Genomic DNA, 14,763 nt, shown 5'->3' with positions numbered 1-14,763 from the left:
ACTTTTTAAGCCAATAAATAAGAAAATTGTGCTAACCTTATAGATTAGAGCGATCTAGACCACATGTGAACAGAAAGTTGACTATAGAAGGATTAGTCATACAAAGTGGCTATTTGGTTTTTGAGATAGAGCCTCTAGTTTTGGAGTTATGAAGAGTGTGACAACTTGCCCCACTCTAGTTACTTTTTATACCTCAGTACTTAAATGTAGACACCTTAAAATAAAATGTAACCGAATATTGGTTGCAATCCTAAACTTGACATAAATGGTAAACTTGTCCCTGAAATCTGATTGGTTGTTTGGAATGTTGTTCCAGGAATATGTTACTTGGTGAAATCAAATTCACCTCCTTGGGAACCACATCCCTCTTTAACCAAATGGTTTCTTAGAATTTCTGTTAACTTGTGACTCTTTAATATTTCTACTCCCTCTTAAATTGTCCATATTCCACCAGCAAGTGTTTTTAGGCTGGAAAATTTGCTACTCACCATTTTTCTCCTCATACTTCCTTCATTTGGAATAATGCCAATATAACGACTGCCAATAAATCTTCATTTTTAAGGAATTGGTTTAACAGGGATATTAATCATCTTATGAATATGTTTGATAATCTTTTAACTTATAAACAATTCCACAGTTTCCCTGTGCATTTTAAGGAATTTAATTTGGTCATTAAAGCTATTCCTGCTACTCTTGTTCATCTTGTTAAAAGTCATATTCACCATAACTCTACAATAATGACAAAACCAAAATTAATTTTAAACGTTCTTGAACGGATTGATAAAAAATGCAATAAACATATTTGTACTATTTTCCAAAAATAAAATAACACCTAGAGGAAAACTCTGTTATTGATAATATTAATTGGAAGGCTGCTTGGTTAATCCCCTTTAAATATTGTATCAATAACTAAATTAAAGAAATACATTTTAAAATTTTGCATACCATCTAGCCTGTTAAATCAATAATTTCATGATTGATGATTTATGCTCCTTTTGTAAAAATGAGATTGAGGTGTTAACACTTTTTTTTTTTGATTGTAAAATTACCCAAAATTTTGGAAGGAAATGGCAGAAATTATTTTTAATTTAATAATGCGACAGCTGAAACCCATGTCTTACATACGTCTGTGCGTAGTGGTTCTTGAAGCTCTGACTCCAGCTGCAGTCCACTCTTTGTGAATCTCCCCCACATTTTTGAATGGGTTTTGTTTCACAATCCTCTCCAGGGTGCGGTTATCCCTATTGCTTGTACAATTTTTTCTACCACATCTTTTCCTTCACTTTGCCTCTCTATTAATGTGCTTGGACACAGAGCTCTGTGAACATCCAGCCTCTTTTGCAATGAACTTTTGTGTCTTGCCCTCCTTGTGCAAGGTGTCAATGGCCGTCTTTTGGACAATAGTCAGCAGTCTTCCCCATGATTGTGTAGCCTACAGAACTAGACTGAGAGACCATTTAAAGACCTTTGCAGGTGTTTTGAGTTAATTAGCTGACTAGAGTGTGTCACCAGGTGTTTTCAATATTGAACCTTTTCACAATATTCAAATTTTCTGAGATACTGAATTTGGGATTTTCCTTAGTTGTCAGTTATAATCATCAAAATTAAAAAGAAATAAACATTTGAAATATATCAGTCTGTGTGTAATGAATGAATATAATATACAAGTTTCACTTTTTGAATGGAATTAGTGAAATAAATAATATATATATATATATATATATGAGCCATCAGATTTTATTAAAAATATCTTGATTTGTGTTCCAAAGATGAAAGAAAGTCTTACGGGTGTGGAACATCATGAGGGTGAGTGATAAATGACAGAATTTTCATTTTTGGGTGAACTAACTCTTTAACAATGGCAAAAAATTCAAGCAGCTTGGCTGTGTGGATGGAGGACCACCAGATCAAGAGGTCGTTATGGCCAGCTCAATCTCTACCTGAACCACACTGAAAACCTCTGGAATGTGAGCAAGAGGGTCACGTCATCAAACAAAGCCAAGCTGCTTGAATTGTTTCACCAGGAGTTGCATAAAGTCACCCAACAGCAATGTGACCAGTTGATAGGGAACAAGCCAAGACACATGAAAGCTGATTGGAAAATCAGGGGTTTTCCTCCAAATATTGATTTTTGTACTCTTCCTTAGTTAAAACATGAGTATTGAGTTGTTTATAAATGAATATGAACTTGCTTTCTTTGCATCGTCTGAAAACGTCACTTTTTCATTATTTTGACCAGTTTTCTGCAAATAAATGCTCTAAATGACTATGATTGTACTTGAAATTGGGAAGAAATGTTGCCAGTGTTGGAATGTTTTATCAATCATAAAAGAAAACCATTGTAGAAATAGTTTTAATAACATAACAGCCAGGTGTGTACATGACCGTAAGAACTGTCACAAGGTCAGGAGCATTAGAGAAAGTCATGTGACCCATTGAGTATATTGCCAAGTAAGGGGTATTTTCAGGACACCACAAGTGGCTGTGGATGATGTCATGGTTAGGCTTCCCTCCTCTAGGAAGGAGCTGGTTGTCCTTGGAAAATGTTAAATATAGCCTATGATAAAGGGTTGACTATCATTTGGTAGGCTGCCACTATTAGAAACATGGATGAGTAAATTGTGTGAAACTGAAGTTATTGTGAAATAGCAGATAAAAAAAAGGGTATCTCGATTTAAAAACTGCGGCCCTGGCCAGAGACAAACTCAGATGTCCTGCAGGCATCTCAGCTTTGTTGCATTGTACAATAAAGTCTAAAATTTTGAGCTTTGTTTGCAAGGAAGAGATGATTTTTCTAAACACCAGTAGTTTATAGAATAAACTAACACATGCATATAATAAATAGTAAATCCAAAGAAACTGCTAAATTTGCAGTGGTTTTTTAATTTATATATATTCCAGATATATGACAAGCCCATTTCCAAAGAAACCCATTACAAATGTGGCAACGTAAATGCATATATAAAAGATCCAAAAGCTTAAGATTTTTTAAATGTATTTTTTTATTTTTGCAGCGTAAAGGTGGTTAGAAGCAACAAAGAAGACACACAATGCTATGTTTCGTCTGAAAAAGGAAACATTAATGTCTAGAAACACACAAAGACAAGTGTGCATGTCCATTGTTTATCAAGATATTTCATTAGCGTCGTAGAATTGCTGAAATTTGCTGTCATTCTAAGAACCACATATGTGGCCCACAGGGCTGCCAATTCTCACGCATTCAGCGTGAGACTCACGCAGTTGACACTGTTCTCACGCTCTCACATTGATTTTCTCATGCAGTGAGAATGAACATATAAGAATGTATGTTGAAAGATTACAGTACAACTTGCCGAAATGTATCAAATCTCATGTAATCGCTCAATTAGTGTTTTAACCGCGGAAAGACATCAATAAAACAGCTTGTAAACAATATGTAGCATAACGTTACATTGGCAAGAAAAAAAAAATACTACTATAGAGGAGTATTTTGCTAAATATATGCACTATATTATATATTATATTTTTTACTTTATCATTAAAAATATAACATTATTATTATAAAAAAATATATATTAGAGTTGTTAATTTTAACCTTTAATAATAATACCAGCTGACAGAGCTCCCTGTATGTTTACAGCATTAGTTTAGATTTTTTTCCTTGAGAAAAAACATGTAGCTTCTGTACGATATTTATTCAAATTAATATTTAATCAAGATAGGACCCAAATCACAAGCTTATGAATTGAAATCATGCAATTTGTGTCAAACACTAATAAAAACAGTAGCCTATGCCATGTAAACATTGTAACAACTAATGAAATTCTGTTTACTTTATTTTGATGCAGGGTTTTTGTGTGTTTTTCCATTTTATTCCAAGCTAAATTCAAAAGTTGGCAGCCCTGATTTTAAAGCTAATTCTAATCTCTCTAAACAAGTGCTTTACAAGAACACATAGGCTATCGGTTGTGTGTATGTTCATATTCATGCACTAGTCGAGTTTTTAAGTTTTGAATGTTTTATTGCAAATTTTACAAATATCACAAATGGCTAACAAGATGAATGTAAATAATGTTTTCAAGTCAATGACTCAAAAAAAAAATCCTCTTAGATGATCATTCTAGATTATGGATTCAAGCATTCACTTTTGGAATAAAAATAAAATTGCATTTAAGTACAAAAAGCAATCTAGCATTTATCATAAAATACTGGACATGTCCATTTGTAATGCATCCAGTAGGCATGTACACCAACAGAATGAAAACACAAATGTACATCAAGGACCTTGGGTCACAAATACATCAGCTCATTTTATTCCTGAGCAGAGGAAATTCTCTCAGTCTTTATGCAAGGCTTCATGGTGTCAAAGTTCCCCATGATCAGATATTGAAAACAGTCATGCTTTTCCTAATTACTGAGAACAGAAAAAAAAACATCTTTAATCATTCCTTCCTATACTCTCAACCAGAGGAAAATGGTCATTTATGGTTTGCTAGAATATAAAATCTGAAAAACGACTGGGAAATTGTGAGTTTATGCATATGTTCGTGTTAAGGAAAATAGCAAGCTAATTTTTAAATGGCCAATGCAGTTGTGAAACTCTGAATATTGTAGCCTCAATAACCAAAAATGGAGTATTGCATTAGAGTAGGAGCAAAGTAGCCACATCCTAACCCACATTTCATCCTCACAACTCTTGAGGTTCTTGTGTGATGCTGGAGTGCATGTGTGAATAATAACATCACAGGCCCAGCCGTGTGAAATGTAAACAATTCTTGACATCTTTTGTTCACAAAAACCAGACTCCAAGTCCATTCTGTGATCACTGGACAGGAAGGAGTTTGCAATGCAGTTCATCTGCAAGCTCCACCCAGAGAGGGTGAGCGAGCCCAGGCACATCATGGTGAAAACACTCTCACTGGCCAGAGAAAAGCCAGCTCTGAATTCTGACTGGTCAGAGTATCTACCGATCATTAAAGTGCAAGAATATACAGTCACTATTTGAGCTAATGACCATGTGTAAATGACCAAAAGAGACTTTGTTATTGGTCATGAGAGAACAGCGCCTTGTTCACTGATACAATCTGTTAAATAGGGCATGTCAGCATTCACGCTGAGGTTTTGAGGGACGTGTTTTTGAGAGGCCGTGCTCTCCCTCCACTGCCGTAAACTAGAGGAATAGTCTTGCACCGAGAGCCTCTCCATTTTCTGTGCTCTCACCAGGTCAGATGGGCAGACAGTGTTACAAAAGGCACGAAACAGGATCCTGAAACACAGAAAGAGATAAAAAGCCAAGAGTGAAAAATACTGTACCATCATAAGCTTCCTTTGAGACAAGATGAACACACAAGTGATAATATTCCAATAAAGTTTGGCCAAAGTCTTAAGGAAAGACAATTCACTCTACAGCCATCAAGGTAACGCCTACGGACAACTATTTTCTATCTAGTGAAAAGGCATACAAGTACAGATCTTATCAACTTGAATGGGGGAAACTGAAGACTCGTTTGTCAAGATCATGTTTCAATAACATTTCTCAAATAATGGTTCCATTAATATTGCTTCTTTAGCTCTGAAGGCTGAAATACACTACATGACTTTTGCCCCGATTTGCTAGATTTTGAAAGTCAGAGACAGTCTGCAGATTTTGGGCAGTCGGATCAGAAAGTAGCATAGTGAAAAAAGGCCCCGGACTCCGATTTGTAGCTTCAGAATTTGATTCTATCCAGTTGGAAGAGATCAAATCTGTCTGATATTTTGAGCCGATTTTAGAACACTGTTTTCATTTGTCTCTTAGAACGAGGCACATGCCTGCGTGAGTTTGTAAAAGATGTCAAAGTCTGGTAGTGTGTTATTCTCAGTTGTTTAGTGTAGGGGTCCCCAAACTTTCTTGTCAGCCAACCCCCTGAAGGCCCGTTCACACCAAGGACGATAACTACAACGATAATGATAAATATATAGATCTAAAAATTGTTTTAAATATAAAAGAATAGCAGGGTCCACATCACAACTATAATAATAATAATGACATGGAGAAACAATATCATTGGAATCACTTTCAGAATTCTTTTTTTCCCAGCTGATGAACGATAAAAACATTGACATCCAATCATCCTAGGTGTATATGACTTTCTTCTTTCTGATGAACACAATCAGAGAAATATTAATAAATATCCTGACGCATTTGAGCTTTATAATGGCATTGAACGGGACCAACAAGTATGAAGCTGAAGAAAGCTTCCATCCATATCCATCCATCATAAATATGTGCTCCACACAGCTCCGGGGGGTTAATAAAGGCCTTCTGAAGTGAAGCGATGTGTTTGTATTAAAGCTTCTGCCAGGCTGCCTTCCGTATTCAACTTATGAAGAAAGTGTAAACTGGCGTCACGTCAGTTACACTTTTTCCGTAAGTTGAATAGGGAAGGCGTAAGACGTATATGTACATTGAAAAAGTATTCAGACCCCCTTAAATTTTTCACTCTTTGTTATATTGCAGCCATTTGCTAAAATCATTTAAGTTAAATTTTTTTCCTCATTAATGTACACACAGCACCCCATATTGACAGAAAAACACAGAATTGTTGACATTTTTGCAGATTTATTAAAAAAGAAAAAAACTAAAATATCACATGATCCTAAGTATTCAGACCCTTTGCTGTGACACTCATATATTTAACTCAGGTGCTGTCCATTTCTTCTGATCATCCTTGAGATCCTTCTACACCTTCATTTGAGTCCAGCTGTGTTTGATTATACTGATTGAACTTGATTAGGAAAGCCACACACCTGTCTATATAAGACCTTACAGCTCACAGTGCATGTCAGAGCAAATGAGAATCATGAGGTCAAGGGAACTGCCTGAAGAGCTCAGAGACAGAATTGTGGCAAGCTACAGATCTGGCCAAGGTTACAAAAAAATTCTGCTGCAATTAAGATTCCTAAGAGCACAGTGGCCTCCATAATCCTTAAATGGAAGATGTTTGGGACGACCAGAACCCTTCCTAGAGCTGGCCGTCCGGCCAAACTGAGCTATCTGGGGAGAAGAGCCTTGGTGAGAGAGGTAAAGAAGAACTCAAAGATCACTGTGGCTGAGCTCCAGAGATGCAGTCCGGAGATGGTAGAAAGTTGTAGAAAGTCAACCATCACTGCAGCCCTCCACCAGTTGGGGCTTTATGGCAGAGTGGCCCGACGGAAGCCTCTCCTCAATGCAAGACACATGAAAGCCCGCATGGACTTTACCAAGATGGTGAGAAATAAGATTCTCTGGTCTGATGAGACCAAGATAGAGAACTTTTTGGCCTTAATTCTAAGCGGTATGTGTGGAGAAAACCAGGCTCTGCTCATCACCTGTCCAATACAGTCCCAACAGTGAAGCATGGTGGTGGCAGCATCATGCTGTGGGGGTGTTTTTCAGCTGCAGGGACAGGACGACTGGTTGCAATCGAGGGAAAGACACAAAGCTAAAATAACGAAGGAGTGGCTTCACAACAACTCTGTGACTGTTCTTGAATGGCCCAGCCAGAGCCCTGACTTAAACCCAATTGAGCATCTCTGGAGAGACCTAAAAATGGCTGTCCACCAACGTTTACCATCCAACCTGACAGAACTGGAGAGGATCTGCACGGAGGAATGGCAGAGGATCCCCAAATCCAGGTGTGAAAAACTTGTTGCATCTTTCCCAAAAAGACTCATGGCTGTATTATATCAAAAGGGTGCTTCTACTAAATACTGAGCAAAGGGTCTGAATACTTAGGACCATGTGATATTTCAGTTTTTCTTTTTTAATAAATCTGCAAAAATGTCAACAATTCTGTGTTTTTCTGTCAATATGGGGTGCTGTGTACATTAATGAGGAAAAACAATGACTGCAATTTAACAAAGAGTGAAAAATGCCAATAAAGCAATATGAATTGAATTGAGTAAGCTTTGTGAACTGCAAGAATTCAGATTTCAAAGTCATGTAGTGCATTCCAGCCTTTAACATAAAATTTTGTAGTCAGGTTACTAGGTTTTGAAACAGTGTTACAGTCTGTTATTGTATTATGTGAATGAACTAAGTCAGGTGTGTGTGTGTGTGTGAGTGTGTGTGTAATACCTAGGTAGCAGGGCCAGGACTGTGGTTAGTCCACATACTAAATAGTAGAGCGACTCAGACATCATTTTAGTCTCAATGCCATAGGGGTTTGTAGGAGAGTTGCATGTCACACATGTAATGCTGAACAACAGGACAAAGGCATAATAGAACAGGACACTGAAGAGCAGCAATGTAGCATGTATCCATGTCTGAAAAAAATTAATAAAAAGATCACGCATTAGCATAAGATACTGAGCCAGTCCATAAATAAAGACATCAATGATAGTGGTATGGTTTGCTAATTTTGTTACAAGAATAACTTGTTGTTCATACGTTTTATGCAAAACGCAATTTCTCTGTGCACACTGAATGTGAAGCTGCTGAAGGATTTGAGATAATGTTTGCAGCCAATTGGGAGATATATGTCAATGTACAATTATGTAAAGCTGTAGGGCAAAAACCTCAGATTTACACTACCTTATTCAAAATTTCCAATTATTCCAAAAGTTTGGAATAATTATGGTTTTTAACCGTTTTTGAAAGAAGTCTCTTCTGCTTACCAAGGCATTTATTTAAAATACAGCAAACATTGTGAAATATTATTACAATTTAAAATAGCTGTTTTCTATATGATTATATAGTAAACTAATTTATTCTTTTGATCAAAGGTGATTTTTCAGCATCATTACTCCAGGCCTCAGTGTCACATGATCCTTCAGAAATCATTCTAATATGATGATTTGCTGCTCAAGAAACGTTTATTATTATTATCAGTGTTGAAAACTGTTGTGCTGCTTAATAAATGCATCCTTTGGGAAAGAGACTTCTTTCAAAAACATAAAAAAACCATTCCAAACCTTTGTGTGGCATGGAATGCAATAACTATTCTAAAGATTTACTTTATGTAGACTGCATTACAGATGATACATTTGCACTGAACAACTGTAATTGGCTTACCACTGTGCGGCTCTCTATGACTTGATGCAGTAGGATAATGAAGAGAGCGGAGGCATTGATTGGAGAGCCAAATGAAAATACCCCAATATCAGACCCTGCATACGCCTTCATAACATACAAATACAATATGAATTGTTATATGTGAGCAGGCTCTGAAAAGTATATTTGAATCATGTAAATGATTCATATAAATAGGCATTTAAATGATTAATTATATTTCAAACATTACATTTTTAACATTTAATGGATGAGTGCACTTCAGAATTCTGATAACTTACTCACACCCCTGTCATCCAATATGTCATATATATATATCCAAACATGACTTTCTTCTCTTCAGTCGAAAAGAAATGAAAGTTTTTAAGGAAAAAATTCCATGTTTTTTTCCATATAGTGGACTTCAGTAGGGTACAACAGGTTGAAGGTCCAAATTACAGTTTCAGTGCAGCTTCAAAGGTCTCTACACAATCCTAGATGAGGAATAAGGGCCTTGTCTAGTGAAATGATTAGTAATTTTCTAAAAAAAAAAAAAATATATAAATAAATAAATATATATATAAATAAATATATATATATATATATATATATATATATATATATATATAGATATATATATATATATATATATATATATATATATATATATATACACACTTTCTAACCACAAATGCTCGTCTTGCACTGCTCTGCGGTGTGCCACGCATTACGTAATCACGTTGGAAAGGTCACACGTGACGTAGGCGAAAGTATCTAGCAAGTGTTTAAAAAGCAAAAGTGCGCCCTTTACAAAAAAAGGTAAAACAACGATGTCGGACGATTTTGATGTTGGAGGAGAAAATTAGATGTTTTCACCCTGACCTTTCCAATGTGATTACGCATGTGATTTGTCTGGTGCATCGCAGAGCTTTTGTGCATTTGTGGCTAAAAAGTATATACTTTTTTTAGAAAATGACCAATTGTTTTGCTAGATAAGACCCTTATTCCTTGACTGGGATCATGTAGAGCCCTTTGAACCTGCACTGAAACTGCAATTTGGACCTTCAACCCATTTGTAACTGTTGAAGTCCACTATATGGAGAAAAATCCTGGAATGTTTTCCTCAAAAACCTTGAACATCTTGGATGACATGGGGGTGAGTAAATTATCAGGAAAATTGAATTCTGAAGTCAACTAATCCTTTAAGCAATGCTTTCAGTTTGTTTCAGGCAAGTTACATTAGAAATAATATTCTAAAGAAAAATAAAATGCACATTTTCTATTTAAATGCACATTTAAGAAACTTTACACACTTTGTGTTTTTGGGTACAGTGGCACACCTAAGATCTCATGTTTCATTTGGGAACAATGCAAAAAAACTCAAATGAGTTCAAATGAGGAACACTTAGTAAACTGAAGAATTTCAGAATGACTTACAAAGTAAGGTATGAAGAAACACACTAGGCTTTGATAAAACGCATCAAGAATGGTCAGCCAGAACGTTGATGGAAGATAGGCCTGAAAACACACGTTACATGACTACACATAAGCCATCACTATATTCATACCATGTAAAACACACTGCACAACAGCTCATGCGCTGAACACAACAGAAAGGCTGAGACAGGATGGCCACCTGCGAGTTTTGTCCAGACTTGTAGAGATCAGGCAGTTCCAGGAGTGTCTTGGCAGACACATCTTTGTCCAGCACGCCATATATGAGCGGAGGTACGGAAGTGAAGAGAAGGTTGAAGAAGATTAAAACCCACGAGTTGGTCATCGTGCTGCCTGAAAAGCCACAGAAAAACTGGTACCAGAACAACAGGTTCACATACATCTGCATGAAAAAAGAAGAGGAACAGGTCAGGGCCGCATTAATTTATAAGATAAAGGGCTGCATGAGGAACTGTGTAAATGTGTACATTACTCACCACATTCTTGTAGAAGAAATAGAGGACCATGTTAGCCAACCGTGTGTAGCACCAATGACCGTGAACCAAAATGAGCTTTCTCAGGAACTTAAATCTCGAGATGGCAAAGTCACTGGACATCACTGCCTATATATACACAGGGAGAAGATAACAAACATTTTGAATGCAAAAGCAGCCTAATAAACCAGTTGCTGTGATGCCTGACATTAATGTTAAGCAAAGAACAAAGGTAGTAGAGAAATTTTTAGCTTTTAATAAGGATTAATCTATATTTAATATATAATTTAAGTAAAGTGTTGGATAACTTTATTCAATTTCTGTATATTTCTGTATATCTGTTAGACATGTCACAGGTAAATATGACATTTATTATAACGGGTTTATGTAAAGATTGTCTTAAGTTCACTTAAACTAAAAGTTGTTATTTTTTAAAGCCTAATAAATGCTGAAATTGATAGCTTTTAGTTATATTGTAATGTTGAATGTCTAGGAGACATCAGTACCAGTATCAGTATCAGTGATACTGGCCTTTATTCATAAAAAGATGTCATGATACAAACAAATACTTAAAATATACTGTCTTTAAGTTGTTTCTACATTCATTTGGAGAGTATATTATATATATATATATATATATATATATATATATATATATATATATATATATATATATATATATATATATATATATATATATATATATATATATATATATATATATAATTACCCCCCCCCCCCCCCCCCCATATGTTGCTGGGTTTGGCGAAATGGGATTTGCCTGTTTGTCTTGCACTGTTTTGAGTACTACTTTTTCGTTTTATTGTTTGTCGCACTGTTTCATTGTATACCAATTGCAATATAAAGTCTATAAAAAAAAAAAGATTTGAAAATACAGCCTTGCCATCACCTGCATTTACATAATATATTTAAAAATGAAAACAGTTATTTTAAATTGTAATTATATTTCACAATATTTATGTTTTCACTGTATTTTTGATTAAATAAATGCAGACTTGATGCTCATAAGTAAGCATTTGACCACATTCAAAGGCTTTAAAAAATCCTACCAATCCCAAACTTCTAAACGGTAGTGTAATTACTCAAAATTCAACATAATTATTCAAAACATTTAACAAATAACTTTATCTTTCTATCAATCCAATTGAACATCCTGTGGAATGTGGTCATGGTCAGTCAAATTCAGAATTCACCCTCATTAACTGCACGGTAGTGAGTTCTTAAATCCTGAATTTTGCCCAACCCTGGTTTCTGCCTGTACCTGCATGCCCTCCTGGCCTGAGATGCCAATGCCAACATCTGCCATCTGAATCATACTGACATCATTGGCTCCATCGCCTGAATAGGAGGATCATGCATTTTAGTTTAAACAACACTCTACATTGACATTCAACCTTATACCTTACAATGTACTTACTCACCTATAGCCAGGGTCATGACCTTCAGCTCGTCTCTGACGAGCCGTACCACCTGACTCTTTTGCAGGGGGGTGGATCTGCAGCATATGACTGAGCGACAGCAGCATGCGAGTTCCAGGAACGGCCCCTGTAACTCCTTCTGCAGAGCAAAGTCCAGCGTACGCCCATCAATGACCAACACACAGTCAGAACTACAATCATCTTCAGACGCGCCTTCCTTTGTGACATGCCTGATCTCATGTTGTAACTCATGAAATTGAGCCTCACAATCTTCCTGAGGGACAAAGCACACACACAGAAAATGTAATTTAGATTCAAGTTTTATATACAGCGCAACATAAAGTACTGAACATATTGGTGTCTACCTTTGCTTTTTGTTGGCATTTTCGCCCTAGATTTTGCATTTTTTCTAATAAAATATAATTAGTGTAGTCAAAATGAATGCGTTAACGCACACAATTAATTTTTTCTGTTTAACGCATTGAAAATATTTAACGCAATTAACGAAGCTTCCTTTTCCCCCGTCATCCATTAGCTAGCGTTGCATTATATGATCACTCTCTTATTAATTCAAATGCTTGTAAACCATTCAAGCACAACAAGACAAAAGAGAACGCAGTACAGTACTAGTGTGCCATGTTCTGAGGAATAATGCTACCTATTAGAGTGTGCTACCAATTAAATTGTGGGTAGGTTTATGGTAGGGGTATGAAAGGATGTTAATAAAGCCTCAAACCACACTGGTAGCCATTCGTAGTCGAATTGTCGAATCTGAGCAGGTAGCACAAATCCCGCTTGGACGGACAAAAACACAAAATTATGCCAAAATGGCTGTTTCGTCACGTATCCTCGTAAGCCCAGTCTTAAAAGAGATAAATAAAGTCTTAAATGAACACAAAGAGTTGTGAGAAAATAGGATGCAGATCTGCATCATGTGCTGCAGGTCTTAAAGTGACAGCAGCATAATAAACCTGCTACAGTCTGTTAATCAAGGAGCGAAAGACAAAGAGAAAATCACTCACTGCTCTTGACTGAATAACTTTTGTAGCTTTAATAAAAATTAATCTATATTTTAATCTAAATCATGCAGTAAAGACTGTGAAGTGTTTGATAACTGCTTTGATTCGGGATATTTCCTACCTGTTAGATCAAATATTTAAAATATACTGTCTTTATGTTGTTTCTACATTCATTTGGGGATTAAATGTAAAATTATTACAATATAAAAATGTTTTAAAAACTTTAATGTTAGTTGCGATTAATCACGATTATATGCAGAAAAATGTGATTAATTAGTTCATTTTTTTGTAATCAACTGACAGTACTAAATATAATATAATATTATATAATGCCTAGATGTTTGGAAAAGTCTAATATAAATAAATATCCTTATTTTGGAATTTACTTACAGGTGTACTTTAACTTATTGCATATTATACAAAACAAATATTAAATTGACAATAGTGGACAGTGCTATTTATACTGGGGTGTAAATAGTCACTTTGTTTAAATCCTTTGCTAAAATCTTATTTTTTTCTTTCAGTTTCTTTCTTCCACCATCTCTTCTTACCTTGCTGTCACAATTGGCCATCAGTATGTGGTCTGTGGGTCTGAGGAGTTTGCAAGCAAAAGCAATATTAATAGCCGTCTCTTGTTTGTCCCCAGTGAGGACCCATACTTTAATCTTAGCTTCCTGCAGAGCCTCAATGGTCTCAGGCACTTCTTCCTGCAGGCGGTCTACTATACCCGTCGCTCCTGAAAGCCAAGAAAGAATTAGGCTAGGACAACCAATACACAACATCATTTAATTTTTGCCTTCATTGTCTTAATGTCTCACCCAGTAATGTGAGATTAGTTTCCAGTCTCTCGGCAGATTCGAGCAGAAGCTCTTCTCTGTTTTCAATGCTGGTTTCTGCATACTCATGTCTCTTCAACCAGGCTTTGTATTCCTGCTCTTCCAACACCTGTCAATCATATGCCAACAATTTCTTTCAAGACTCAACCTCCAGGCATCTTAATGCATTCTATTGTCAGGTTACATTTGATGTGCTGCAAATAAAAGATAACGAATGTTGCAAATAAGGGAAATGAGAGCGAAAGGAGTACTTTTTTAGCAACACAGAGAGTGCGCAGTCCTTCTCTTGCATACTGGTCCAAGTGTTTCTGCGTCCGCTCCATAACTTCCCTAGCGAAACCATCTTCACCTGTACCTACATGAACACACAGTCAAAACATGAGTATATATACTCAACACTGGGACAATATCGCATACAAATTTCCAAAATATTAATTCAATAAATATACAGTGTGCAAACTGAGAGGGCAACACTCTGTTCTGTCTGTAATCTACTAAACATACTCCAAACACTTGAAGAAATCATGACTTCACACCTCTTTTCAAAAGGTC

At 36.0% G+C, this 14,763-nt stretch overlaps 1 protein-coding gene across 3 annotated transcripts in view; it reads right to left on the bottom strand.

Annotated features, from left to right (window-relative positions):
• Positions 1–4,476: 4,476 nt before the first annotated feature.
• The window catches only part of atp10d (ATPase phospholipid transporting 10D), a 35,537-nt gene continuing 25,250 nt past the window's right edge, over positions 4,477–14,763 (bottom strand). For all 3 annotated transcript variants that reach the window (XM_067385748.1, XM_067385749.1, XM_067385750.1), the window contains 11 exons: positions 14,463–14,566; positions 14,194–14,320; positions 13,927–14,111; positions 12,360–12,630; positions 12,200–12,276; positions 10,921–11,046; positions 10,626–10,826; positions 10,427–10,507; positions 9,014–9,118; positions 8,078–8,265; positions 4,477–5,245 (listed from right to left, as the gene is read on the bottom strand). In XM_067385748.1, the coding sequence (XP_067241849.1) occupies positions 5,029–5,245; positions 8,078–8,265; positions 9,014–9,118; positions 10,427–10,507; positions 10,626–10,826; positions 10,921–11,046; positions 12,200–12,276; positions 12,360–12,630; positions 13,927–14,111; positions 14,194–14,320; positions 14,463–14,566 (1,682 nt within the window). In that variant the 3' untranslated portion in view covers positions 4,477–5,028. The remainder of the gene's footprint in view (positions 5,246–8,077; positions 8,266–9,013; positions 9,119–10,426; positions 10,508–10,625; positions 10,827–10,920; positions 11,047–12,199; positions 12,277–12,359; positions 12,631–13,926; positions 14,112–14,193; positions 14,321–14,462; positions 14,567–14,763) is intronic.

This window comes from Chanodichthys erythropterus, chromosome 5 (genome assembly GCF_024489055.1).
Source record: "Chanodichthys erythropterus isolate Z2021 chromosome 5, ASM2448905v1, whole genome shotgun sequence".
In the NCBI taxonomy this organism is placed as follows: domain Eukaryota; kingdom Metazoa; phylum Chordata; class Actinopteri; order Cypriniformes; family Xenocyprididae; genus Chanodichthys; species Chanodichthys erythropterus.
The sequence above is the reverse complement of the archived record's forward strand: the minus strand, read 5'-3'. Positions and strand labels throughout refer to the sequence as shown.